Source organism: Phodopus roborovskii, unplaced genomic scaffold (assembly GCF_943737965.1).
Source record: "Phodopus roborovskii unplaced genomic scaffold, PHOROB, whole genome shotgun sequence".
Lineage (NCBI taxonomy): Eukaryota > Metazoa > Chordata > Mammalia > Rodentia > Cricetidae > Phodopus > Phodopus roborovskii.
Window position 1 is genome coordinate 34,943,694 of NW_026126418.1, and position 27,702 is coordinate 34,971,395.

General features: G+C 40.4%; 1 protein-coding gene across 1 annotated transcript; it reads left to right on the forward strand.

The window, feature by feature from the left end:
* The first annotated feature begins 368 nt into the window (after positions 1-368).
* Positions 369-26,755, forward strand: Fastkd1 (FAST kinase domains 1). The gene is made up of 14 exons (XM_051184528.1): positions 369-783; positions 1,164-1,232; positions 4,902-5,027; positions 5,427-5,828; positions 7,429-7,539; positions 8,758-8,889; positions 10,001-10,487; positions 11,331-11,445; positions 16,238-16,366; positions 17,750-17,881; positions 18,812-18,925; positions 21,961-22,099; positions 23,068-23,182; positions 26,627-26,755. The coding sequence occupies exons 1-14, from the start codon at positions 449-451 to the stop codon at positions 26,720-26,722; spliced, it is 2,502 nt and encodes an 833-aa protein (XP_051040485.1). The 5' UTR covers positions 369-448; the 3' UTR covers positions 26,723-26,755.
* The last annotated feature ends 947 nt before the right edge of the window (positions 26,756-27,702 follow it).

A 27,702-nucleotide genomic window follows, 5' to 3' on the forward strand; every position in this document is an offset into this window, starting at 1 on the left:
ACTTTATTTTGTTCTGCTGCTTTTGTGGTCAGAATCGAAGAGAAACTTTTAAAAATTGAGTGCAGGAAAAACAAAACAAAACCCTTTTCTTGGATGTTTCATTTTGGATCAAATCTGGCTGGTTCAAACCAAGAACGAAGTCTGTAGTCCAAACAAAAAAGAAAAACCCTCAAACTTGAAATTTGAATTTGGGAGAGTAATTTGATATTAATGAGGTAAGAGTAACCAAGGTAAACCAGTTGTTTTACAGATTCTATCGGAATGGATTTAGATCAGGATGTAAATAAAACACACGAGTGAAAATCAGTTTTTATATCATCACATACTTCCTGACTTCTAGCTGCCGATGACCTTTTTTTTTTTTTTTTTTTTTTTTTTTTAAACCAAAGAAAAATCGTGCTAACAAAGGAAAAGAAATCTGTATTTTGGAGACCCATCCGTTATAAATATGTTCCATCTAAGAGGCATCTCTCGCCTCTCTTGGAGAGCATTTCAGTTACGCCCCTTCAGTTGTGAGTCACTAGTAACTCAAATGCAGAACTGTACAGATGAAGAACAAGTATTCGATCTCATTGAAAGAAATACGGCCACACTTTCAGAACAGCAAGTGGGCTGTGCATTTGATGTACTCTGGCAGTTTCAGAAGCAGAAGACCAACTTGGAAAGAAATGTTCAGTGTATCAGAAACCATCCCCAGTTTCTTACTCTTTGCAATGTAACAACAAATCACATCGAAGCAATGAGTGATCACACCCTGGTGAATGTGCTATACAGTGTAAAACAGTAAGTTGCTTTTCAGTTTATGAAAACATTTATAGTTTATATTTTAATTTTCTAAGAATATTTTTAAAGTGGGAAAGCCATTCCTCCAGAAGACAGTTTTTCTTATAATATTTTCAGAATATTTTTTGATACCAGTTAGTGGAATAGTTTTTAAAGTTAGGAGAGTAGAAATGACTAGCTTTCAGTATGTGAGACTGGTTGATTGTGGAATATTGGAGAAATGTGATTGGCTAAAGGCAATGAAGATATAACAGATAAGTAGGTTAAGTCATATTAATGTCTAGTAACAAGCCAGTGGTTACTCAGTTCTATTTTTGTTGATTCACTTGTAATCTCTTGGCTTTCATAGTTAAAGATTACTTTCCCTTGTTTTTATTGAGGTTTGCTGTTGAGTCCCATCACCCACTAGTTGAAGCACTGGTTATAGAAGCTTGGAAAAGACTGGAGGGGTAAGTACTCTGAGTTTGTCATATAAGATCAGGGTTATTTGTGGGCAGTTATCATGATGAAATATAGAAAAAGAATGAAATTGCGCGCACACACACACACACAGACACAGACACACAAATCTACTGGGCCTGGGGATGAAGCTTAGTTGGTAGAATGTGTGCTAGCATACATGAGGGCAGGATTCCATCCCAGCACCACAGTAAAACAGCTTTGGTATTGCACTATAGAGATGGAGGCTTGTCTTAGAGTTTTATTGCTGTGAGGAGACACCATGACGCTGGTAACTCTTACAAAGGGAAACATGTAATTGCGGTGGCTTACAGTTCAAAGCTTTAGTCCATTATCGTCATGCTAGGCATGGTGGTGTGCAGGTAGACATAGTGCTGGAGAAAGAGGTGAGAGTTCTACATCTTGTTCCACAGGCAACAGGAAGTAAAGTGAGTTCCCAACTGACGGTAGCTTGAACATAGGAGACCTCAAAGACTACCCCCATAGAGACACACTTCCTTCAACAAAGCCACACCTCCTAATAGTGCTACTCCCTATGGGGACCATTTTCTTTCAAACCACCTCAAGGCTGAGGATCAGAAATTCAAAAACATCCTTGGCTTCATAGCATGTTTGAGGCTAGCCTGGGATACATGGAACCCTGTCTCAAAGAAAGAAAATAAGTTTTTAATTGTGTAAATAATATTCTTTCTTTAATAAAGAAAGGAAAGTATTTCAAGTGTTCCCACACAGCAGGTTTTAGTGTGCTTTTCCATATACATATTAATCAAAATATCAATGCAGTAGAGTCGAAGACAGAGAACTAGTTGCTTTGACTCTTGAAGAATTCTGCTCTAGAAACAGAAGATTCTAGTTGACTCCATAAAACAAACAAACAAAATTAAATTTCAGGGCTGGAGATATAGCCTGGCAATTGATTCCTAGCACTCATGTGGCAGCTTAGAGTTCTAGAGAGTCTCCTCTGGCCTCCACAGGCACAAGTACCACACGTGGTACATGCAGGCAAAACACCTATATATATTAGATAACTATTAACAACAACAACAAAACACCCCTAGATTGAAAGGACTATAAAAAGGGAAAAAAGAAGACACTAGGTTGGTGGAGGGTTGTATGACACTGTTGAGCATGCTTGATTGTCCTGCCACTCCATTCCTGTGAGTCGGCCGTGACTACAACTTATAGTCCACTTCGAAGCTTCTTAAAGAAAGTAGGCTTTACACCAATACCTGTTGCTGTTAGAGGGCACCTTTCAGTCTTAGCTTGCTTTGTGTTGCTGTCAAGAAATTTTGTCTTCACTCAAAAGAAGGAAAGAAAAGAAAGTAAGCTTCAGGTCCACCGCTGTTGACTGTTGTTGCAAACATACTTTCTAAACACAGCTGTGTTTTCATGTGGCCAAAACTGATGATTATCAAGAAGAATTTGGACTCTTGTGAATATACAGCATGCTCTACAAATACGTGTGGGAGCTCCTCCATGTATGAGAGCCAAGACAGTAACAGTCCTCTGCATTTTCTACCTAAGAACCTGTGATAGCCAGAAGCCACTGCTAGTAGGATAAGGCAAATGGAAGTCAAGGGAAGAAAACTCAAAGTAGGAGAGAGATGGAGGATTCCGAAAGCAACCACAAGGACCAGAAAGGTGCTCTGTGATTGATGAAGATCTCTCTCTCTAAGCCTAATAACCTGAGTTGGATCCTTGAGCTCAACCTATATAGAAGAGAACTGATTCCCACAAGTTGTCCTCAGACTTGACTACACACACACACACACACACACACACAGAGAGAGAGAGAGAGAGAGAGAGAGAGAGAGAGAGAGAGAGAGAGAGAGAGAGAAAATTAAAAAGAGAAACAGTATGCTAGGCAGTTCATTCTTGTAATCTCTGCATTGGAAAGGCCTGAGGCAAGAGGATTTCTAGGAGTTCTGGGCTAACCTAGGCTACATAATGAGTTCTAGGCTATCCAGGACTACAGAGGAAGATCTTGTCTCAAAAACAAACAACACAGATAGTATCACCATTTCCCCCAAATTCTCTTTAGAGTCTCCGGTTCCATTTTGTTATCCCAAAAGGATCTTGACTTCTTAGTTGTTTTTTTTTCCACGTTTGTTTATTCTTCATTTTGTAGGGGTCACGGGAATAGTGGGGCATGCACATGTCATTGGTTGTATGTGGAGGTCAGAACAACTTTAAGCAGTTGTGTGGTGTCGAACTCAAGTCTTTGAGCTTAGTCATAGTCACTAAGACTTCTTGCTGGATTGCAAAAGGATCTTCTCTCCTTGCCAAAAATTAGGGTTTGTTGTTATTGTTTGTTTTTATAGAAACAAAATCTTATAGTATATATCCCTGTATCTAGTTTTCTCAATGTGTTTTGAAGTGTCCTAATATATGATGCAGTGATTCTTTATTTATTAAGTTTTTTTAAAAAATTGTTTTTGAGACCGGGTTTCTCTGTGTAACTTACTTTGTAGACCAACCTGGCCTTGAACTTGTAGAACTCCTCCTGCCCTTGCCTCCTGAGTGCTGGGATTCTTTGTGTTGCTTTGTGGTATGTTGTTCTGTGGCTGTGTGAAATTTACCCATTGTACTAGAAATTTTGGCTGTTATGTGTTGTGCTACCATGAACTTCCTTATGCTTGGAGACAGATTTTTTTTTGTTTGTTTTATTTTTTAAAATTATGTGTGTATGTGGTTGTGTCAAGTGGGGGAGGGGAGATTTGTGAACACTGTGCAGGTGCCTGCAGAGGCCAGAGGAGGGTGTTGAATCCCCTGGAGCTGGGGTTATGACTAGTTGTGAGCCGTCTGATGGGAGTGCTAAGCAACCCACTTGGGTTCTTTGGAAGAACAGTATAAACTCTGGATCTCTAACCCCAATCCTGATGCTTTTAGTAAACAAAACAAGCAATAGCAACAAATTAAAACCTACTGACTGGGGATGTAGCTTAGTGCTTGCCAAAGTATGTCCAAGCCCTGGGGTTTGATCTCCAGAAGTAACAAAAAAGAGGAAAGGGAAGGAAAGCATTGAAATGTGTAAGAGTGCATTTTTGTCTTGCCAGTCACTTGAAGAAATTGGATCATTTTTAGTATCTAGAGATTTTTTACTCATTTGCTAGTATGCAAATGAGTCAACATTCCGTGTTACCTCAAAAAGTTAATAAGGGAAACTCAAATAATTTTGAGTGAGTCTCTTTTGAATTTTTCTGAAGTTTTGAACTTTAAAAGTCTGACCATTTGGTAGTTTTAATAATAAATAATCAACTCAACTTGGAAAATTTGATGTTTTCTTTTTTTGTTTGTTTGTTTGTTTGTTTTTTCAAGACAGGGTTTCTTTGTGTAGTCATGGCTGTCCTGGAACTTGCTCTGTAGACCAGGCTGGCCTAGAATTCAGAGGTCCTCTGAGTTCTGCCTCTGCCTCCTGAACGTTGGGATTAAAGGTGTGTGCCTAGCTTGAAGTTGCTTGTTTTGTTTTGTTCTTAGTGTTGAGGATCGAACCCAAACCTAGGGCCTGGCATTTGCTGGGCCACTGACTTATTTCCCAGCCCTGGAAAAAACTTCACCTTGTATTAGTAGTGTATTAGCATTTTTGTTACTTATTATTTTATAACTGTATCAAGCATCCTAATTGATACTAATGATCTTGCTCAAATTTCTTTTTATAGGTTTGATATTAATGTGCTGTCAATATTTTCCACCTGCCTGGCCGATCAGCATTTACATTTTAGTCCATTAATGGGAAAAATAGCTGATATTGTAAATAGGAACTTGGAAACCATACAGGATGCAAGGTACATTTATTTGGGGCTTGTGGAAGTGTGAGGATGCCAGGCTTTGGGTGCAGATAGAAATCTGTCAGTCATCATTATAACAGCATCTCTTGTGAGTTCATCATCCTCATCTATACAACAACAACAGCAAAAGCTACTTGGTATTGTTAAGATTTCTGAAGGATATACTGAGTTTGCCCATCATGTTCCCAGCCATCTGTCACATTTTTGGATGTGGCAGCAGAAAGCATGGAGCTCCCAGGTCAGAGCCAGAGAACCGTTTCTTATGATGCTAGAAAAAAAGTAAAGTAAATGAAACAATTTGCTTGCTAGTTTCTTTCCATATCTAGTTATTTAATTTAAATTTTGGTCATTTTTGTTAGGAATATAAAAATCCTTGTGTCTTTTTTTCTCCTTCAGGGCCCTGTCTGTCTTGATGGTCAGCATTTCTTCTGTAATATCACACTGTTTTCAAGAACGACTTGTGAACAAAGCAGAACTTCTCTTAGACACTGTGGATTCTTCCAAGGTCAACACTGCAAGAAGGATGTTACTGTTCCTTCGCAATGTCAAGTATAGTTATTACCCGCTACTAGAGAGGTGTAATAGAGTGTTCACAAGCAATGTGAGCCTTCTTGACTTGGAGTCCATCAGTAGAATCCTCAGTCTCTATCAGTTCCTGCAGTTCCATAGTTTTGAATTTATTGAAGTGGCTCGAAGAAGGCTAGCGGAGATGATCCCCTGGTCATCTGGTTACCCCGAAAGCTTTGTCAGATTGTTTGCCACGTTGGGACCAGTGGCAGGACCTGAAATAAAGAAACAGTAAGCTTAGTTTAAAATGCTTTACTTTTCAAGTTGGGTTCTTCAAGCTTAGCTCTCCTTGGAACTCTGAAACAAATCAAAATCACTCTTTCATCTGTGGAAGGGGAAATAATATGTTACACTCTGTTTTTTTGACTTCATATATGCTTCCAACTTCTAGACTACTGGGGTGTCCTACACAGAGGACCAGACAAAAGATGAAGGCCTCACCTAAGTATTTTGACTAGCCCCTCCTGAGTTTACACAGAGGCTTGATACTCCTGACCCAGAAGAAGAGTGAGATTTAGGTTGCAGTAGTCTAAACAGTGGATCATTTTACACTGTTATCTTCATTACATTCACTGCCAAAACCCCCAAATTGCTTCTGGTCATGGTGGTTTATCACCAAAATAGAAACTCCAACTAAGACAATGTTAACGTTATATGCCTGTTGCAAATATTTATTCAAATTCTAGACAAATAGTTCTGTTATTAAAAATGATTTTACAAAAAAAAAGATTTGGCAGTAATTAAAAATAAGAAGACACTCTTCTTTAGGTATAATGGTGGCTGGCTGTGATCCCAGGCCTTGGGAGGAATATTTTGAGTTAAGGCCACTCTGGGTTACACAAGGGAGTCCCAGGCTGGCCTGAGCTGCAAAAGCAGGACCCCATCTCAACCCCTCTCCTGAAAACAAACACTTAGGTGCACAGTAACAGGTGCCCTTTCAGCTTGAGTGAGTTTTGGTCTGGTTCATGTCTCTTTTAAGAAGTTCTGTTTTCATAGGCTATTGGTATAGATACAATATTTGGATTATTTAGTGGGATCTTTTGTTGTGTTGTGAATTGAACCTAGGGTCTTTCACATATTAGACAAGCACTCTTTTATCTATTTACTTTTTATTTGGAGGCAATCTCACTGTTTCTCAGGTAAGCATTGAACACTTGCAATTTTGTTTCAGCCCCTCAAATAGCTGGATTATAGATCAGTGCCCTGGCATTTGGTTAGATATGATATACATAGGAATATTTATGATGTTTTGGTTAGATCTTACTCCATTTAAAACATCTATATATTGCTAAGAGATAAGTAAATATTAAATTAATACACAGATATCATTCACTTCTCCTCTAGATTTTGAGGCTAGAATTAAGGAATACATATGATTCTCCTATTTGGCTTAAGTATATAGAATATTTAGAATTATAGTATTCTTTCTAAAATGTTTAATTAATATATATATATATGGGTGTGTATGCATGCATGCGTGTGTGTGTGTTTGTGTGTGTGAGAGAGAGTGCAAATGCTGTAGAGTGTTAGAGTCCTTAGAGTTGGAGTTACAGATGGTTGTGAACCTCCACCTGAAATGGATGCTGGGAACCAAACTCTCCTGCAATAGTAGTACACACGCATACCTGCTGAGCCATTTCTTCAGCCCAGGAATTTAGCAATCTGTAGATGTGTGGTGAGCTGTTTTCCTTAAGCAGGGCTTCCAGCACCTCCGTAGTAGAGATATCTGTAGATTTCTTTCTGTTACCCCCAAATGGTTAATTTAAACAAGTTGAAAGCTAGCCTTCCTACATTAAAATATATATATATTTGTTTGTTTGTTTGTTTCTAGGCTTGAATCAACTATACTGCTGATGTCAGAGGAGCTGACCAGCCAGCAAGTGCTGACAGTGTTGGGAGCAATGGGAGATATGGAAAGCAGAAATGCACACTTGATTAAAAAGTAGTTTTTCCTGAAGTTCATGGTGCTAAGTTTAGTTGTCACTCATAAGTATCTGTTTTGTCTGACAGAAATACTTGTGTCTGATTGTTTTGAAGTAATAAGAATGACCACTTAAGGCATTGTTCTGGAATGTTTGTGACTTCAGAATAGAGACAGAGTTGGTTTTTTTTTTTTTTTTTTTTTGGTAGGTTTTCATTTCCTTTCCTGCTGCTGCTAGATCAAAGCAGAGCACCATAGTACATGCATCTTAGTGTGTGCATCATAGTACATGCATCACAGTGCATGCATCATACATAGTGCACTCATCATAGTGCATGCATCACAGTGTGTGAATTATAGTGCATGCATCACAGTGTGTGTGTCATAGTGCATGCACAGAGCCAGGGCTCTACTTTCAAAATGAGTCTCCAGAGCATGGCTTCTACATGGACTTGTCTCACTGTTGCCTGTAATGCCACCCAGTAGCTTATTGGTAATGTAAGATTTAAGAAGAAAAGAAAAGAAACCATTCAAATTGCATATGTTTATTGTATGTTCCTTTAGTTAAGGTTTCTCTGTCTCATTTCTCATCAAGTTTCCCTCCTTCTTTTCTTTCATTGCTTTTAGCTTATCCCCCAAGGGCCAGAAGATAATGGAAGAAAATGATATTAGTGTTGCTAATTTCTAATAACTCATGATAAAAATATCCTTCACAATAGGATGTGGAATTTGATGTCTGCTCTGTGAGCTTTTCTTCTGTCTGTTTTTCTTTTTTTTGTAATTTGGGAAGTAAAGCTGTGTTCTTTTTAATAAAAATATGTTTATGAGTGTTGACCTGCATGTATTTGTACCATGTGCATGCATGGTGCTTGCAGAGTCCAGAGTGGTTGTTGGATTCCCTGGAACTGGAATTACAGATCATTGTGAGCCATCATGTGGGTGCTGGATACCAAACCCAGGTCCTCTGGAAGAGTAGCCAGTGCTCTTAACCTCCGAGTGACCTTCTAGCTCCTAAAGTATGCTTTTCTCCTCCTTTCAAATTCACACTTCTTGATTGCTCTTACTTTATTTTAGTTATTTATGTATCTGATATCTTGAGACAGTTCTGTAAGAACAGAAGAGGAAACATTTTTACAACATAGAGCAGAGTATGTGGCATGAAGTCTATCTAGTGACTGTTTACTATGTAAGTGAATGACCTGGTTGTAATACATTTTTTTTAATTTTTTATTTTTTTAGAATTGCTTCAATTCTATATAAACATTTGGGTAACTATAAATCGATAGAGCTACTGAAGGTAACACAAGCACTGAATTATCTACATTTTCAAGATAAGGAGCTTTTTGTGAAACTCAGAGAGTTAATTCTCAGGTAAGATTTAACATTTAAAGAATAAAATAGTCAATTAGTGTTTTATTTCAAAATCTATCCATATTTGCTTTTCAGTGTATAAAATAGCTGGGACTTTCTAGACAAACCTGAATGGCTTATTGTTGGCGTTCTAAGATCTGTCTGTGCTATCCCTACTGTGCTTTACTAGCTTGTGCCCCTTGTGTGATCCCAGTACCACCAAACAGCTAAACAGCCATATATACACTTTCCCCTTTACATTAATAACTGAAAATTACCGTATTTTCTCTGGATGTGTTCTCAGTTTTCCACTGATTGGTTGAGCCAAGATGAAGTATTAATAAAAGTGAAGTTTACGATTAGCAAATGACCAATGCACCCTGGCTAGCATGGAATATTGTGATTATTTTATTTTTCAAGCAATCAGTGAGGTTTGTGTGTGTCTGTTTGTTCTTTGTTTATTTTACATAGGAGCTCAGAACTACAAAAACAACAAATAGTAAAATCACAGTAACTCAGTTTTGTGTGTAATGTAGATTAAATCATTTCTTCCACACTTCTAAACCTAAAGGTGCCTTAAAGTGGCCAGTCGTTGTTTAAGAATTACTGTTCTCATGGTGGGATACTTATTGTGCAGATTTAGTTAAGAGGGAGTAGAGAATGAGGTCAGGTGTCTGTCTGTCTGCTTGTGATCATGTGTCTGCCTGCCAGTGTGGTAAGGTAGTATTTCCAGTACACATAATTAAGAAGGGAATTGGTATTCTTGAGAAGTGCCCTGTGCCAGGGCTCATTCAAGGTCTCAGCAGCTCCTGATGGCCATGCAGACACTGAGCTCAGGTTCTGCAGCAGTGGTGGAGGTGGCAGCGATGGTGCCTGATGCTGACCTTTTCAATCCCATTGATGCTGGCTTTGTTTTTGCATAAAGTGTATAGCATGGTTACGGCACCTCAGCTTTTCCTTAGTGACCCCTAATGACCTGTCCCCTGTGAATTAAACTTAAATGAACTGACTTTCTAAGATTACCTCGTCTTTCATAACAGTATTTTAATGCACACATTTCATGTGTTTTTGTTGTTGCTGCCAGTGTGTGTTGATTATATTGTGTTTGTTTTCTCCGTCCTTTACATAACAGTCGTTTGGAAGCCAGCGTCACCCCAAGTGAGATCTCTATTCTGGTCTCTGCTCTCTCTCTGCTTCCTCTTCCTCACCTCAGTGAAGCAGCAGTGTCCCGGATTGAAGCAGTTTTACCACAGTGTGACTTCAAGGAATTGAGTGATGTTGTAGCATCTCTCATGAGGTGGATTCAGAATGATCACATGTGCTTGGCTAGCACTACTAGAAAGCAACTGGGTCTCCTTCAAAAATTAGATCATTGGGGCCATCATCGATTACAACAAAGCAACAACTTGGATCTACTGTGGGAGGAGCTTAAATCTTTGAAAGGAGAGTGGCTTCATGAATCATTTGTTGAAGAATCAGTTGCTGCTTTACAACACTTTGCGGATGAAATCAATTGCACCAATGTTGCGAAGATTGCATCTTTCCTTTCCAAAACTAACTACCTCAGCACTCTGCTGCTTGATAGGATAGCTTCGGTGGTTGTTCAGCAGATTGATAAGGTGATGTTTACATGTTAGACGTTACTTTTACACCGCTGTCAGCTTCCAGAAGCACATATATAAGTTATAAATATTTTCCAAACTTAGATACGAGTGTGAAGTTTGAAAACTCAACTGTGGCTTCTGGCTCACCGGTTTGTGCCTTTTCACTTTAGAACTACTTTGGGGCAGGGTGTGATGGCACACTTACAATCCCAGCATTTGGGAGGCTGAGACAAGACGACTGCCAGGAGTTTAAGGTCACTGTGGGCACACAGATAAACCTTGTCTCAAACAGGAGAACGGCCACCTTGTTCCTGCCACCATGGACCTGGAGATTAGTGGTCACATCCTTTGATTCCTTCAGTCCTTAAGATCAGAAGTCAGAGTGTTTCTGTTTTGTTTCATTTTTTTGAGACAGGGTCTCACTATGTAGCTCACCATACTGGTCTCAAATTCACAGAAATTCTCCTGCCTCTACCTTCCAAGTGCTGGGATTCAAGCATGCTCCGCTATGCCCAGCTAAGATCAGAAGTCAGAACTTTTTAATTGGAAGGCAATATTTACAATGTTAGGTATATTTACATGGTGGTGAATAACTGATTTTCAATTTTCTTTTTCCCCCTATAACCCTGGGATATCAATATTAAACAATTACAGGCCTGGCAAGATGGCTTAGCAAGTAAATGCACTTGCCTCCCAGCAATGCAAGTCTGATCGACCTGAGTCACTGCAGGATGCAAAAGTTAATGAGTGATACATTTGTAATTTCATTATAGGCATGTTAGAAAGACTTTATCTCAAATGGTAGATTAAAATTAATTTTGCTGAAGCCTATACTAAAGTTTTGTTTTTTTAATACAGATCCATCCCTTTTCAATCCTTGCTATTATCCTTCCATTCAGCATTTTGAACTATGATCCACCTCAAAGGGATGAGTTTTTTGGAGCCTGTGTCCAGTGCCTTAATTCTTATGTAGGTAGGTAAAATGCTTGGCAATATAATGAATGAGTGGTTTCTTGTAAATATGAGCTAAGAGCTGTTACGATGGCTTTCAATAATTGGGTATTCATAATAGTTGGCAATTCTATACTACAAATGTTTGAAGCTGGGTGTGATTGTGTATTTTTATAATGTCTGCCCTTGGTGAAGCTGAAAGGTTGCTTCTTTGAGACCAGCTTGGGCTACAGAGGGGAGTTAATGGGCATCTGTCTGCTTCCCAGCCTGTCTGTTCATCCATCCATCCATCCACCTATCTCCCTACCTATTGTGTCTTGAAAGAACCTGTCTGAAGAGAAGTACCCAGTTCTCTGAATCTTTTTAGTATGAAGATGAGAAACATGTAAGAACTGAACAAGGAACACCAATATAGCCTATGTGTGGACGTGGTAATGCTGCTATTTCGTCAAACTTGCTTTATCTCTTGCTTGCTCCCTGCCCCTTTCCCTCCCCACCCCCGCCCCCAGCAATAGCAAAGCATACTGTGCTGTATTACTGGAGCATACACCTGCCTGGAAGGGTGAAACTCTTGTATCAGCACACACTGTTAGCACACTAAGTAACTGCAATGGTCCCTGAATACCTAACAGAGCTCTGTATTTAAAGTCTTCCTAATTGTACCCCCAAATAACTACTCTAATATTTACTTGTTGCTTTGGGTGGTCTTCTGTTTCATCTCTCATAGTCTAGAGTACCACCCACCCCATACACTTTTAACATAGTGTTGTCCTCTGGGGAGAAGCTTTTGATTTTTCCCTCTTTATTACCAAGGGTTCATTAAAGGGTTCCCTCTTTATTACCAAGGGTTCAGAAGTTCATTAAAATTGGAGGAACAGACGTATGTAGTATACCCCCAGTCTAGCTTGACCTCTAGCACTCTCCTGCATACGATGAACCTTTGAATTATGCACTCCATCTGCTTCAGGGACAGGGGACATTCTCCTCCGAACCACTATGCCAGCAGTATAACCAGGATAATGGGCAACCAGTGCCATCTACTACTTTGACCATTATCAAATTTTCCCATTTGTTACCGATATTTTTGCTTCCTATACAGGGAGGTTATATGTGCATGTGCACATGCACAATGTGTGTGTGTGTGTGTGTGTGTGTATGTGTACACGTACATGTTCTCGTGTGTGAGTGGCAGAAGACAATCTCGGGTGACTTCCAGGTGCTCTTGTTTCCCCTTGTGCGTGTGTTTTGTTTGTTACTGTGCCTCCTACCTAGTTGACCATGAGCTTCCCAGCATGCTGTTGTTCTGCCTTCCATTTCCCCAGCTTTACGTAGGTTCTGAGGATCCGAACCCAGGTTCTAAAATTTGCCCGGTGAGCTCTTTACCCATGAGACATCTACCTCATTTTTTGAGGCATGGTCAGAACCAAACCTAGAGTTCACGGATGGGGCTAGGTTGGTGGGCTGGGCGAGCTGCTGGGATCCTTCTGTCTTCTCCCCCAGCATAGGGTTACAGGTGCATTCAGCCGGGCCAACTTTTTACATGGATTCTTGAGATTTGAACTCAGATCTTCATGCTTGTATAATAAGGATTTAACCCATCTGCCTAACGCTGGCCTTGAAACCTTGATCCTTTTGCTCAGCCTCCTTAGCGCTTGAGTATAAGGTTCTGAATTGTCTTCTAACTTATTCAAGAAATGAGCTTTGTTTACTTTTGTCACCTCCTTCCTATTTTTCCTGATTTTTTGTTTGTTTGTTTGTTTGTTTGTTTGAATAATGGAGATTGGCTGTATTATTGAAGATGTGTCACATTTCAGACTGGCTGCTTGTCTTAGCGTGCTCTTCTGTCTCCTCTGTGTGTGTGCTAGTGGTGGCTGTATCACTCATTGTCTGCAAAAGTATCTTGTTGTGGTTTGAATCCAGTTTTAATGGTTTTAAATTTTTATGTGTATGCGTGTTTTGCCTACATTTGTGTCTGTGCAGCACTAATATGTCTGGTGCCCATGGAAACCAGAAGAGGACATTTCATCCTCTGGAACTGATGTTAACAGGTAGCTGTAAGGTGCTGTGTGGGTGCTGGAGTCAAACTGGGGTCTGGCACAGTGGTTCCCAGCCTTCTTAATGCTTTGACCCTTTAATACAGATCTTCCTGTTGTGGTGACCCTGACCGTAAAATTATTTTGTTGCCACCTTGTAACTAATTTTGCTGTTGTAATGAATTGTAATGCAAATGTCTGTGTTTCCCAGTGCTCTTAGGATTATCTATGTACTTTTGGAAGCAGATAGCAGAGGTTGGGAGTTTCCTTTTTCCTTCTCTTTGTTTTTGGGGTCCTAATTACGTTTGGGATAGACTGAACTTCAAGAATTCTCAGACCCACCCTAGTTGTTCATATGACTTGGCAGTTTTAGAACTGATCTGTCTGGCTCATAGCTCTGTCTTTGTAGTCAGCAGTCGCTATGCACTTACTGCTTGTCAGGTACTGTCCCAGGCACTGGAGAATATAAATATACTACTGTGCTGTATGAGGGGGCACTGACATACGCAATGTACACATCTATAAGATGAAGTACTCAAGCATTATTGCAGGTGTGTAGGATGGAGGGAGCATAGTGGAGTGGGCTGAATTGGGCTGGCAAGAGTGCTGATGATTCAGGAGCTCTTCTCTGAGATGATTTTCAACCATGGATTAAATGCAGTGAGGAAATGACGTGGCCAGTGAATATGGAAGAGAGCCCCAGCATGAGAGAATGGAAGAGGACCTGTGGAGAGAGCATGTGTGCTTTGTTCAGTAATAGCAGGTCCTGTGTCAGCAGTGGGGATAGGGAGGTTGCTGGAAAGACAGCCAGGACCTAGTCTTATAGCTGTGCCCAGTGGATAAGTCATCAGCCAAACAGCAGGTGCTCAGTGGGAGCTTCACATCCCATGCAAGATGCTAGGGTCCATGCTGGGTGTATTTATGTAGATCTGGAAGCTCTTTGCTAATGGGTTTTCCTGTATTTTGTAGGATGTATCAGCCAGAGAGTATCTAATGATGCCTTACGATCCTGTGTCCATTAACAAACAAGTAAAAGAGGGCTGTGGTGTGAATGCATGATGTATGCACGCATGGCAAATGCAGTGCTCTTTACTAGTAGTAAAACTGTATGTGGAAAGATGAGGCCTAAAGCTGAGGTTTGATGTGCTGTCTTAATTATAAGTCAACAGCCAGAGAGAACTGAAATTTAACCTTTTCCTCATGGTCTCATATAGAGACTTAGAAATTGGGTTTTGTTTGTTTTGTTCTGTTTTTTTTTTTTTTTTTTTGAGCCAGGGTTACTCTGTGTAGCTTTGGCTGTCCTGAAACTCTCTCTGTAGACCAGGCTGACCTTGAACTCAGAGATCTGCCTTCTCCTGCCTCCAGAGTGCTGGAATCTCAGCATCTTTTGGCTAGATCTTTTTTTTTTTTTTTTTTTTTTTTAGTTATAAGAGAAGACTGAAAAGGACTTGGTTTTTGTGTTTTTTTGTTTTGTTTTGCTTTTTTTCCCAATAAATTTGAAAATTCTTAGAGAGTCTGTCTTTTAAGAAAAATGTAAAGTAGTTAACAGAGCTGGACCTGGTGGTACCAAAGTGAATGGCAGCTATCCTGGAGGCAGAAGCAGGAGGATGGCAAGTTCAGGGCCTGCTGGAACTACAGAATGAGTTCAAGACTAGCCTGGGAAATGTAGTGGTAAACTGTCTCAAAATTAATTGGCAAAATCAAAATAAATCAAAAATAAATAAAAGAATGGAAAACCAGTTGCCCAGCATGGATGAGGCCCAGGTTCAATTCTGGTACTGTAATAAATAAATAAATGGAGTGATAATTTTCCTCAGTTCATTCTGAGAAACTCTATTTTTATGGCCAGAGACCGAGATTCCTCTTACAGATCATTGTCCCTGTGTGTTGAATTCTTTTTCTTTTCAAGGCAATTTTCAAAACCTTTACAGTATAATAAACATAACATTCTCAGTATACGAGTACACAAATTGAATTGCCAAGGAAAGGTATTGAGATACCAAGAAACACAGTATTGCCACAGTATCCCCCCCACATACCCTATAGTATTTTATTTTGCTTTTTAAATTTTATTTATTTTTTTTATAGACAGAGTTTCTCTGTGTGTAGCTCTGGCTGTCCTGGAACTCACTCTGCAGTCCAGGCTGGCCTCGAACTCACAGAGATCTGCCTGCCTCTGCCTCCAGAGTGCTGGGATTAAAGGCGTGCGCCACCACTGCCTGGTATGCTTTATGTTTTGAGAAATGGTCTCACGGGGTAGCCCTGACTGGTCTGGAACTCAATATTATAACCAAGTTAGCCTCAAAACAGAAAGCCACTTGGCTCTGCCTCCTGAATGCTGGGATTAATGGTATATGCCACCATGCTGGGTTAATAGTACTTTTCTCTTGTCCATCTTTCTTACTCTCTCCCTGCTTCAGATTTACTGTTGAAATGTAATCATATAAATTTTGTGAGTGCTGTGTTGATATGATTTATTTTCTTTTTAAAAATAATTTATTTTTATTTTATATACATTGGTGTTTTGCCTGCATCTATGTGTGTGTGAGGGTGTCGGGCCCCCTAGAACTGGAGTTACAGGCAATTGTGAGCTGCCATGTGGGTACTGGAAATTGAATCCAGGTGTTATAGAAGAGCAGCCACTGCTCTTAAGTACTGAGCCATCTCTCTTTAACCCCTTTATTTTTTATCATTAAAAAAAGCCTTAGCTTTATCTGAACAGCTTCTCTATATGTTTATGTGAAACAGCTCTATGTTATAATTTTTAAACTTATTTTTTAGGTACACTGGACCCTGTTACATTAGTGTTTCTTGGTTTTTCTTTGGCCACACTTGAATATTTTCCAGAAGAACTGCTAAAGAAAATGTTTAACATTGAGTTCTTAGCCAGATTAGATTCTCAGCTTGAAAGTAAGTATCTGTATTTTACTTTTGGAATTTATTAAATGTACTTTATATGCAAGTGTCATTTGTGTCCATACTGAAGCATTTAAAGGCTAATAACATTATTTCCTGTTAATAAAAGCATTTTATGATTGACTGGGGGGTAGTTTAATGGTAGAATGCTTGCTTAGCATTTGTTAAGCCCTGGGTTTCATCTCCGGGATTAGGAGGGTAGGCTTGTATGTATACATATATATGTGAATATACTTGTAAATATGTATAATATATAATAGGTCTGTAATACACACACGCGCGCACGCGCACACACACACACACACACACACACATTTCACCCATGGCTTCAGCATTTGAGGGACTGAGGCGAGAGGATGGTTGAAAGTTTGAAGCTGACCAAGCCACCCGGGGCCTTGTACTGAGATCCCATCATAAAAAAATATGAATATTATGGAAACTTTGGAAAGCACATAAAACAACATTAAAGTTAGATACTGTCCCTAATTCTCCCACCAAGTAAAATCACCTTTACCGGGTGGTGCTTTCCCTCTTTTGTTTGGAGAGGACTGAGCTGGGGCATCTAGCATGCTGACCATGCACTCCACCGCTAGGCTGCGCCCCAAGTGCTTGACCTATTTCTTTTGTGTCTTTTGGTCTCATATAAATACTTATGTTTCAAGGTATGCTTTTAAATGGATGGGGATCCTAAATTGCTTTTTATGATGCTGTTTTCATTGAACTATATTCTGAACAACTTTCCATGTCATGAAATATTTTTGATGGCATATTTTTACTGGACTCATGACATACCATTATGTAGCTACAATAAAACTTCTATTATCTGAAACCAGGAACCCCTTTTTAAGAAAGGCAGTGCTGTGGATTGAATCTGGGACTTTGTGTGTGCACTGTAGGCATGCCACTTTAGTTATATCCTGGGACTCCTTTCTTATTTTATAGGTTATTTTCAATTCATTGCAAATGTGAATGTTACATATGACCATGGATCGTTTCCTTAGGATAAATTCTAAAATATGGAAGGAAGTAGCATTTTAAAAAATGTAGCTTTAAAATTCAGAAAGTGTAGAAATCAGTCTTTTTTGTTTGTTTCGTTTTGTTTTTTGAGACAGGGTTTCTCTGTATAACAGTCAAGACTGTCCTGGAACTCACTGTAGACCAGGCTGGCCTCAAACTGTGCGAAATCCACTTGCTTCTGCCTCCTGACAGAATCAGTCTTAATCAAGTTACCAAATGTATGAAGCATTCGCAGATGAAGTGACTTTCTCATGTCAGAGTTACAGTATCAACCAACAGTGGGAGCCATGATATGAAGAAATGAAGTTTCTGCCAGGTCTGGGCTATTCAAATCCATTAGTAATTTGTTTTTAATTTCAGTTTTACCTTCAACTCTAAGTGCAAGGGTCCAGTTACGCCTTATGGAGTTAAACAGAGCAGTCTGCTTGGAATGCCCCGAAGTTCAGATCCCATGGTTTCATGATCGCTTTTGTCAAGGGCAGTATAACAAAGGTTTGTTTCCTTTTGATAAGAGAGTATAGTTGCTTACAGAACAGATTATTAGATAGTACATTGTTATTATCGCCATTAGGAGGGTTTATGGCTTGTTAAATACTTTTGTCGGTGGGATTCACTTTACAGGAATTTCTCAACTATGATATTGGTCACTTGAGAGCAGGCCCTAGTCTCCCATTGAGTTTAGTGTTATTCTACATTAGGCTTTACTGTACTTATTTACTTCCTGTGAGTGCCTGCGGTTGCACACACAGGTTGTGTGTGAAGCGTTAATCTAATTAATCTTTATCAATAAAAATCAGGAGTCAGATGGGGTAAAAACCTGAAAGATCGGAAAAGCAGCCGCCTGTGACCTCTTGCCTCTTCCACTTTTTTATTTAGACAAAAGGGGCAAATGCTGTGGAACAATCTTTTTGTCCACTATGAATATGTATTACTCTCACTGCTAATAAAAAGCTGATTGGCCGATAGCTGGGCAGGCAGAGATTGAGCAAGAGAGCCAGGCTAGGAGAATTCTGGGAAGAGGGCAGGCATTGTGGCAAACACAAAGAAACAAGATGAAAATGCTGTACTGAGAAAAGGAACCACGTGGCAAAGAAATACGGGTTAATTTAAATGTAAGAGTTAGAAGAAGCTAAGCTATCGGCCAAGTACTTAGAATATTAAGCCTCTGACTGCTTATTTGGGTGGGAGAGAAACGTCTGTTCACATGAGTGTGGAGGTCGGAGGACAACTTTCTGGAGTTTGTTCTCTTCTCCCTGCTTTATCTGGGCTCTGAGGATCACACTCAGTTCCTTAGACCTGGGAGGCAAGCCCATTTACAAAACTGCTGAGCCACCTGGCCAACCCTGAAGATGTTGGTAAAAATCCTTACTTTTCATTTCATAGACTTAGGATGGCTTTTAAATTTTCTTAATTTTTCTAAAGATATTGGTGTGATGAATGGAGCACAACAGCGGATCTATAGAATGTTAGCAGAAGTCCTTGGAGGACTGAGATGTGTAAAGCCTTCTGCGCTTTCTCCATATTACCACATCGTGGGTAAGTCACTGGAAATGACCAGCTCTTTTTGACCAAACTCACTTGACTAGTTGTCTGATTAGCAGGAACTTTGGAAAGGTTTGCAATCGTTGTAAAGACTTATTTATTTTTATTTTACACGTGTAAGTATTACACACATTGTACATTACACTAAGTGTAGCCTTGATTCTGACATAGGCCTGAAGAGGGAGCCAGGAGTTACTGATGGGCGTGGGAAACCCAACCCAGGCCCTCTGCAGCGGCCTTTAGTGTGCTTCACCACTGAGCTATCTCTCAAGCCCCGGGCTTACTTATAATTTCTCTTCAAGTTTTTATTATGAAAATTTTCAAACAGACAAAAGTAGACATTGCATTCTAGGACAGCCAGAACTACACAGAGAAACTCTGTCTTAAAAAACCAAAAACCAAACAAAACCAAAATAAGCAATAACAACAACAAACCAAGATTCTACCCTCCCTGGACATGATGGCACATGCCTATAATCCCAGCTTCTCTGGAGGTTTAAGTGACACCTGGGCAGCAGAATAAGACCGTATCCCAAAAAGAAGGAAAGAAAGAAAGGAAGGAAGGAAGGAAGGGAGGGAGGAAGGAAGGGAGGAAGGAAGGAAGGAAGGAAGAAAACCAAAACATGGGAAAAGTGTAGGCCTTTGCTGCTCTTATCCTGCTGTACCCCACTTCCCTAGTTTTCCTGTTTGGAGAGGATGCTGCATCTTACATGGTAATAAGGACTCTGCCCACATGAATTAATCACCTCCCAAATGCTCTTCTCCTAATCCCATCATATTGGTTATTAAAGTTCCATTATATAAATTATGGGTGAGATCATCTGTCCTACTTTGCTTTCTATTGCTATAAGAAACACTATGACTAAAAGCAACTTGGGGATAAAAAGATTTGTTTCATCTCACAGCTTGTTACCTGTCATCCAGGGAAGTCAGGGCAGGAAGTCAAGGCAGGAACTGATGCAGAGTCCATGGAGGATGGTAGGCGGTTCTGAAACCTCTGAGCCTGCCCTCCAGGGATGCACTCACTCCTTATGAGGGCCACACCTCATAAGCCTCCTCACATAGTGCAACTGGGGACCATGTATTCAAATGCCTGAGAATATGGGGAACATTTATTCAGCCACCATATACAACAAAGCTGGGAGCTGTGGCATATACTGATAGTCCAGTTATGGAAGAAGCTGAGGCAGAAGGATGACTTGAGCCTTGGGATTCTTTTTTTTTTTTTTATGCATATAGAGTATTTTTTATTTAATTTTATATAACAAAGTCCAATTAAATGAAAACAAACATTTATACACAATATTTGGGAATTTGGGCGTCGTTCTTTCCAAACTACTTCCTGCTGGTAAGGGGCGCTGTCTTGGGGGATTCGAAGAAGATTCAGATATCCTAGCTGTAGTCTGTAGGGCTGTTTTGTCCAGCTGTTTGGAATGTAGGATCAGCTTGTACTCTGTTTCAGGCGGTCTGGTGTGATCAAACCACATTAGTCTGGAAGGAATCCACATCTTTTCATTTTCTGTGGAAACAAAAATAGAAATACTTTTCCCCAGTAACTTGTTCTTCAACTTAAATTTTGGAGTCAAAGCGTTTTTTTTTTTTTTTTTATTATTATTTTACATGTCGATCCCAGTTCCCTCTCCCTCCCTCCCTCCCTCCCCCCAAGCCCTCCCTCCCTCCTTCCCTCCCTTTTGCCCTCTCTACCCTCTCCCATGCACTCTAAACACCCTCCCCTCCCAACCCCCCACCACAATACAATATGTAGGGGAATGCCATCCAGTTGGGGTCATGTAGATCTGACAGGTCCTGTGAAGTAGGGACTAAGGCTTCTCTCCTATCTCTAGAATAAGGCAGTTATCCCTCCATGGGGGATATGTTTGCAAAGTCCTTTTGTGCACCAGGGATACATCCTGAGCCTTGGGATTCTTAACCAACTAAGCAATATAGCGAGCTCATCTCAGAAATGAAAAGGTAGAACAATTTAAATTTAATATTATATAGCCTTCATGATTGTTTCTTATATTTTTTTATTTATTTGTTCACGATTGATCCAAACATTGCATTTGGTTAATTTGTCTTTGTTTGTTTTTTTCCCTTTTTCCTCTCATAATTTATTGGAAAACGTTTCATCATCTAAACTCTTCTGATTGAACCCCTTTGACATCATTTAACATATTCATGTTGCTCTTCCCTTTCTGGTAAACCAACAGTTAGAGGTAGATGCCTAATTGGATTCTAGCTTTTATTTGTCTCTGGCCAGACTGTCTGACAAGTAGCTATTTCTTATTGCATTGTATCAAAAGTCATCATTGTCAGTGGGTTTGTAATGCTCTTCAGGGTGGTTCATCTGTGAGACAGTCCCTCATGAGGGTTTGCCCTACTGATTTTAGTAGCCATGGCCAAATGCTTGCCTAAATCTAGCATCCATAAGGGAGGCCAGAATAGCAAGTTTCTGCATGTTCCATTCCTTCTACACTGATTGCTCCATTTTGTCTCCAAAAAACATTTCTGTGTCAATTTAGTCCCCGTACATGCAGTATAAGATAAGAAGGCTTGTCCTTGTTTTCAAGTGGTGTCTTAACATCCTCCAAAGGTGGCCAGGAAACAATAAAACTTTTTTTTTTTTTTTTTTTTTTTTTTTTAAGACAGTCTGTCTATGTAGCTCAGCTGATCCTAACTTGTCATCCTTCTGCCTCGGCCTCCCAATTGCTGAGATTACAGGCATGCATCACTGTGTCTGACGTAAATCACAATTCTTTGATATGATTTGACTTAGGTAAGTGCTAAGTGTAGCCAGTTATGTGGTATAGTCCATTAATAGTTGCTTGGAATTTATTGATTTTTTTTTCAAAGAAAAGTACCATTGGACAATACCTTACAGAATGAATTAGATAATCAGGGAGCCTTATTGTTCATTTTGCTTTTAAATTATGTATATATACATATATATGCAAATATTTAAAGTATACTTAAACTTTTGGCTGCTAGAATTTACCTAACTTATACTATTGATTCTTTTTTTAAATAAGATTTTGAATGCATTTTGGACAAACGAAAGAAACCTCTCCCTTATAAAAGCCGTAGCATAACTCCAGGAAAATCACCAGGAATATACTGGGAGTCACAAACTTCAAAAGTTGAGTCAAGCCTTCCACCAGAATCTGAGAGGTATGTTTTAGTTTTAGGGTATTTTTTTGAATGATTACATTCAGCATTTCATTATAGCCTCTTTTATTAAGGGTTGATTATAGCACCTGCTACTAAACATTCCATACCATTTGTCCCTATACTTTTGCCTATCCAGTGCCTTCTAACTGTGACTTTCCTTCAGCTGTCCACAGGCCAGCAGTCTGTTCAACCAAGTGATGACCTAGTTTTCCTTAGCCAGGAGTGCAGTGTTTTCTTCTTGTGTCCCATGCTTTTCTACTTGGAAGAGCACTTAGCCTCTCCTGCATTGCTGCTGTTCTCACACATCTGGTTAGACCACAGCATGTTGCTTCCACTTTATGGGTAAATTCTTCATCGAAGAATCTATCTCATAATGCACGTTGGGCAAAGAAACTCATGAGATGATTTGCTATATAGTTTCTTTAAATGAAAAGGTTGACTTTAGTTATTAATTTCTTACGTAGAAAAATAATTTGGAGCTGGGCATAGCGTGTACCTTTCGTCCCAGAAACAAGAGAGTCAGTAGTTCAAGACTAGCCTGTCTTAGTCACTCGTCTATTGCTGTGATAAACACCATGCACAAGGCTCCTTAGATATGGAAGAGTTTATTTGGGGCTTATGGTTCCAGAGGGATAAGAGTCCATCACCGTCAAGGCAGGGAAGCATGGCAGCAGATGGGTATGGACACTGTCACTTAGTGACATACTTCCTCCAGCAATGCCACACCTCACCAAACCTCTCCTAATGGAGCCACCTAATGGGGACCAAGCATTCAAATCCGAGACTGGGGACAATCATTCAAACCACCACACTGGGCTACTTGATACTCTGTCTCAGAATGAACAAAATAGAAATCCCTCTCATTGTACTGATTTATAGTCATGTAGCCTTTGTTTATGTGAATACATTCTTTTCATTGAAAGGCTTATGATTACCAGTTTCTTAATTTCTCATTTTGATTTTTGTAGGATTGCTTTAGAATTTTTGGATGTAAGAGCCTTTTGTTCAAACATTCCTCACTTAAAAGGAAAATCTGCTATGAAAAAACGGCATTTGGAAATTTTGGGCTATCGTGTTATTCAGGTATGAGACAGTCATGTGCTTCAGCCTCTAAAAAGGCATGGTGGTCGAGAGTGGGGCCAGGTGCATCTATGATCCCAGTGCTGTGTGGGCCGAGATAGGTGGATCGCTGCATGTTGCTATACCAGCCTAGCTGCAGGTCCCGTGAGAGACCTGGTCTATATATTGCATTCCAGGCCAGCCAGGGATACACAGTGAGACTTTGCCTCAAAAATAAAAACAAACAAACAAAAAGCAAAACATAATGTCATTTTATTGATTTGCATATTTTTTGCATGTTAGACATTATGGACAGGTTTTAAAAGGAAAAGGGTAGTGTATCATATGTACGCTATGTAGGGGAAACGCCTTTTGTTGATGTTATAGGAATGGGGATAAAGGGAGCTGTGAGGCAGAGCATGTTTTCTAGGTGGTGGCAGGACGGAAGCTTCACATGGCATCTTAAGAGTTCAGAGGCTATGCTTCAGCCACCACCTCTGCAGGCTCTGCAGCCTTGCTGGTAAAGCTCCTAAGTCTGCCAGCTGTTTATATAGCTGCTTTATTTATTTTTAAAACTGTGTGGGTGGGTGGGTGGGTGGGTGGGTGAATGCAGGTTGCCGATGGAGGCTGAAGTAGTTGAAATTCTCAGGAGCTTGAAAGCCTCCTGATGTGGGTGCTGGGAACCCAACTTGGATTCTCTGCATGAGCAGTATGTGATCTTAACTGCTGAGCTATGTCTCCAGCCCATGTATATATTATTGAACTTTATATAAAAAGTCATTTGAAGCCTGCTGGATGGTGGGGGCACACACCTTTAATCCCAGCAGCACTCAGGAGGCAGAGGTGGGCAGATCTCTGTGAGCTCAACAGAGAACACAGAGAAACCCTGTCTCAAAAACAAGCAAACAAAAAAACAACTCATTTGATTTCAAATAAGTATTCAATATAAAATGAATGTTTTTAAGCTAATTTTTCTTTACCTTGTACCATTTAAATCCTTTATCACCTTATATGATTTCTTCAATATCTGTTAGCAGTTAGCAAGGGTATATATAAAAAAGTTTTGGGTTTTGTTTGTTTGTTTTTTTGAGATGGGTTTCTCTCTAACAGTCCTAGCTGTTAGCTGGAACTTGCTTTGTAAATCAGCTGGCCTCGAACTCACATAAGGATGCTCTCTGCCCAGGAAGCAAGAGAGAGCTCCGGGTTCCCAACCCCAGACCTAGCTCTTCCATGTCACATTTGTCCCCGTCCCCATCCCCAATGAGTGTGGTCAGTGGGACAGGTGTGGGAAGGGTAAATATCTCACTGCAGCCTAACAACCTAAGAAATGACATAAGCATGTGTACTCCATGCCTATATCTATTACCATCCCCTGCACAAATATGCATACCCATTTGCAAATGCGCACAGCTTTCGCAAATTAGAGCCCAATAGAAATGCTCAGAGCCCACTGCCAGCTGAAGTCTGCTGAAAGATGTGCTTTCTCTCTTCCCCTTTAAAATTTTTAACTTTATTTTAAAAATTTTTTTTTTTAATGTGGTGTTTTGCCTTTCTTTTTATATGTCTGTGTACCGTATGCATGCTTGGGGTCCAAGGAGGCAAGATTAAGCACTGCTTATAAATTAGCTGTGAGAATAAGGAATTACTCATTCACGCTGGTTTATTGGGGTTTTTTTGTTGTTGTTGTTTTGTTTTGTTTTTTTCCTTGTTGCTTTGTTTTGTTTTAAATGTTATTTTATGTCTATGGATGTTTGCCTGGATGTATGCCTGTACACAAATGCCTGCCTGATGCCTTCAGAGGCCAGAAGAGGCTGGAGTTAGAGTTGTGAGCCACCATATGGGTGCAGGGAATCAAACCTGGGTCCTCTGGAAGAGTAGCCAGTGATCTTAGCCACTAAGCCATCTCTCTATCCCCAGTCTTTTCCATTTTTTTTTAAAGTGGGAGAAACGTAGTGGAGTTGAGACATGGTCACATGCTGTAGACATGCTGGTCTAGAACTCACTATGGCTTTGCCAGTCTAGCCTTAAATGTGTGGCACTACTCCTGACTCAGCTTCTGGAGTGCTGGTATTACAGCTATGAGCCACCCCACCTGGCTTCTTTCCTATTTGAGGGGTGGGGTCAATAGCAAGCTTTTATTTATAACATTTCTGGAGGCTGAGAAGGCCCAGATCTAGAGCCTCTTGGATTTGGTATCATTGGAGAACCTGCTTCTGTATGGAGATGGTGCAGTCTCCCTGTGCCCACATTTAATTTTTTTAGCACACACACACAAAAAATCAACAACTACAAATAATGGGTGTCAAATCATATACACACTTTTAGCTCATTACCTTAGAGACCTATAAAATAATTTCTACATTTCATAACATTTTTGTAAGTCTCTGAAGCTATCACTTGAAAGTTTATATGTCCCTTCACTAAAAAGAGCTGGCCCTGCCCCTCATGGGAGAGCTGCCTCCCCCCATACTAGGGAGAGATGGCCCCACCCCTCACCACAGGTGTGGGAGAGCTGGCCCCAGTGGCATTGGGCACAGGAGAGCTGGCTCCACCCCTCATCTTAGCGGGGGGGGGTGCGGGGGGGTGTGTGTGGCCAACCCCAGGTGCCCCCTGATGGGCCAGCTCAGCTACTACCCAGGTCAACATTCTGGGCCTTGGGTTGGCCCACCTGACTTCTACCCCATTTATGACCTGGCGTGCATGAAGGGACTGGTTCTGCAAAACAATAACCACAGGATCTCCATGACTCAGGGCAACATCAGGATATCTGAAAGGAGTTTTGGTGAGGGTCTAGTGATGATGGTGTGCCAGAGGCCAGAGGCCTTGGATCAACCAAATGATTCATTATAATGAACATTTGTGGGTGGGGCTGATCAGACAAAAGGGTATACTGCATGAGACACCAAGGCTCTCAATGCCACTAAGGACAAGTAAGGAGGTGTTAGGTAGGAAAGATGGAGGAGCAAGGTGGTCTTTTTTTGTTTGTTTGTTTGTTTTTAATTAATTTGGGGGTTTCTTTTGTGGGGAAAGCTGCAGGGTGAGGGGCAGACATGGAAGGACTGGGAGGTGAGTGGGATTGGGGTGCATGATGTGATAGTCCCAAAGAATCAATAAAGAAATATGTCATGCTGCTGGGCAGTGGTCGAGCACACCTTTAATCCCAGCACTCAGGAGGCAGAGAGGCAGGTGGATCTCTGTGTGTTTGAGGTCAGCCTGGTCTACAGAGTGAGCTCTAGGACAGGTTCCATAGCTACAGAGAAACCCTGTCTTGAAAAACAAAAGCAAAATGTTATAAAAAATAATTTCTATATTTTATAACATTTTATAAATCTCTGAAGCTATCATTAGAAAGCTTGTATTTACCCTCACTAAACCAGTAAGAAGCTCCATCTAATGGTGGGGAAATCAAATTAAAAACACTGGCAGTTTCTTTAAAGCTTTTATTCAAATGAATTACTTACTTTGCAGGTCCCTTACTTTGAGTGGAACTCTATGGCACTGTCAACAGAGGATGCCAGGATGGACTACCTGAGAGAACATATATTTGGAGCAGGCAAATCATGATTGAGTTTTCATTAAAATGGCTATGGCATACCACATGTGTATTTCCTTTACGTAAGTGGTCTAACTCATTTAAAAAAATACTAAGTGCAAATATTCTGCATTCGGAGCATGTATGATGTGTTTGGGAATAACAGGAGATCAGTTGTGGTTAGAGCAGATCAAGTGGGAAGAGGTTTGGGAGTGTAGTAAGAGGTCAGGGGAGACAGTCAGCACGTGGCCTCATGGCTCTTCCAGATGAGACGAGAAGCCACTGTAAAGTTTTAAGCAAGGAATGCTAAGAACACATGTATTTTATATTTTTAAAATATTTTTTTTATCTTAAGTAGTCCTGGCTGGTCTTAATCTTGTGGTAGTCCTCCTGCCTTTGCTTCTTGAGTGCTGGGATTACAGATATGTACCATCATGTCCAGATATGAACTCTTAATAAGTGAGTTAATCCCAACACTCCGGAGGTGAGATAGGAGGACTGCTGTGAGTTCGAGGCCAGCCTAGTCAATAGAGTGAGACTGTCTCAAAACACCCTACCCCATCCCTCCCCAAAAGGAATTTCATAGTGCACAATTTTAAGTTTTCTTCTTTCCTTCATGTATGAATGTATTTTCTTTTGATCAAATCTAAATCTACCTTTTACTCCCCTCCCAGCTCCTCCTGTGACCCTCTCTGGCACCCCTGTTCTAACTTTGTGTTCCTCCTTCTTTCTCTGAGTGTTTGTATGTGTAACCTAGTGAGTCCATTCAGTGTTGCTGCATGCACATGGGTAGAGGACTGTCCTCTGTAGCATGGCCTGGCCCCAAAGAAAGCTGACTTGCTCCCCTGCAACTGCTGTGGCTTCTAAACCAGAAGTAAGCCTTGTGAGCTCCCCCCCCCCCCAATCCATGCTTGAATCTTGAGCAGCTTGATCCTGTGCAGGTCTTGTGTGGGCAACTATAGCTATTCAGAGTTTATGAGTGCAAGTGCCTGTTACTCCAGAAGATCCTGAC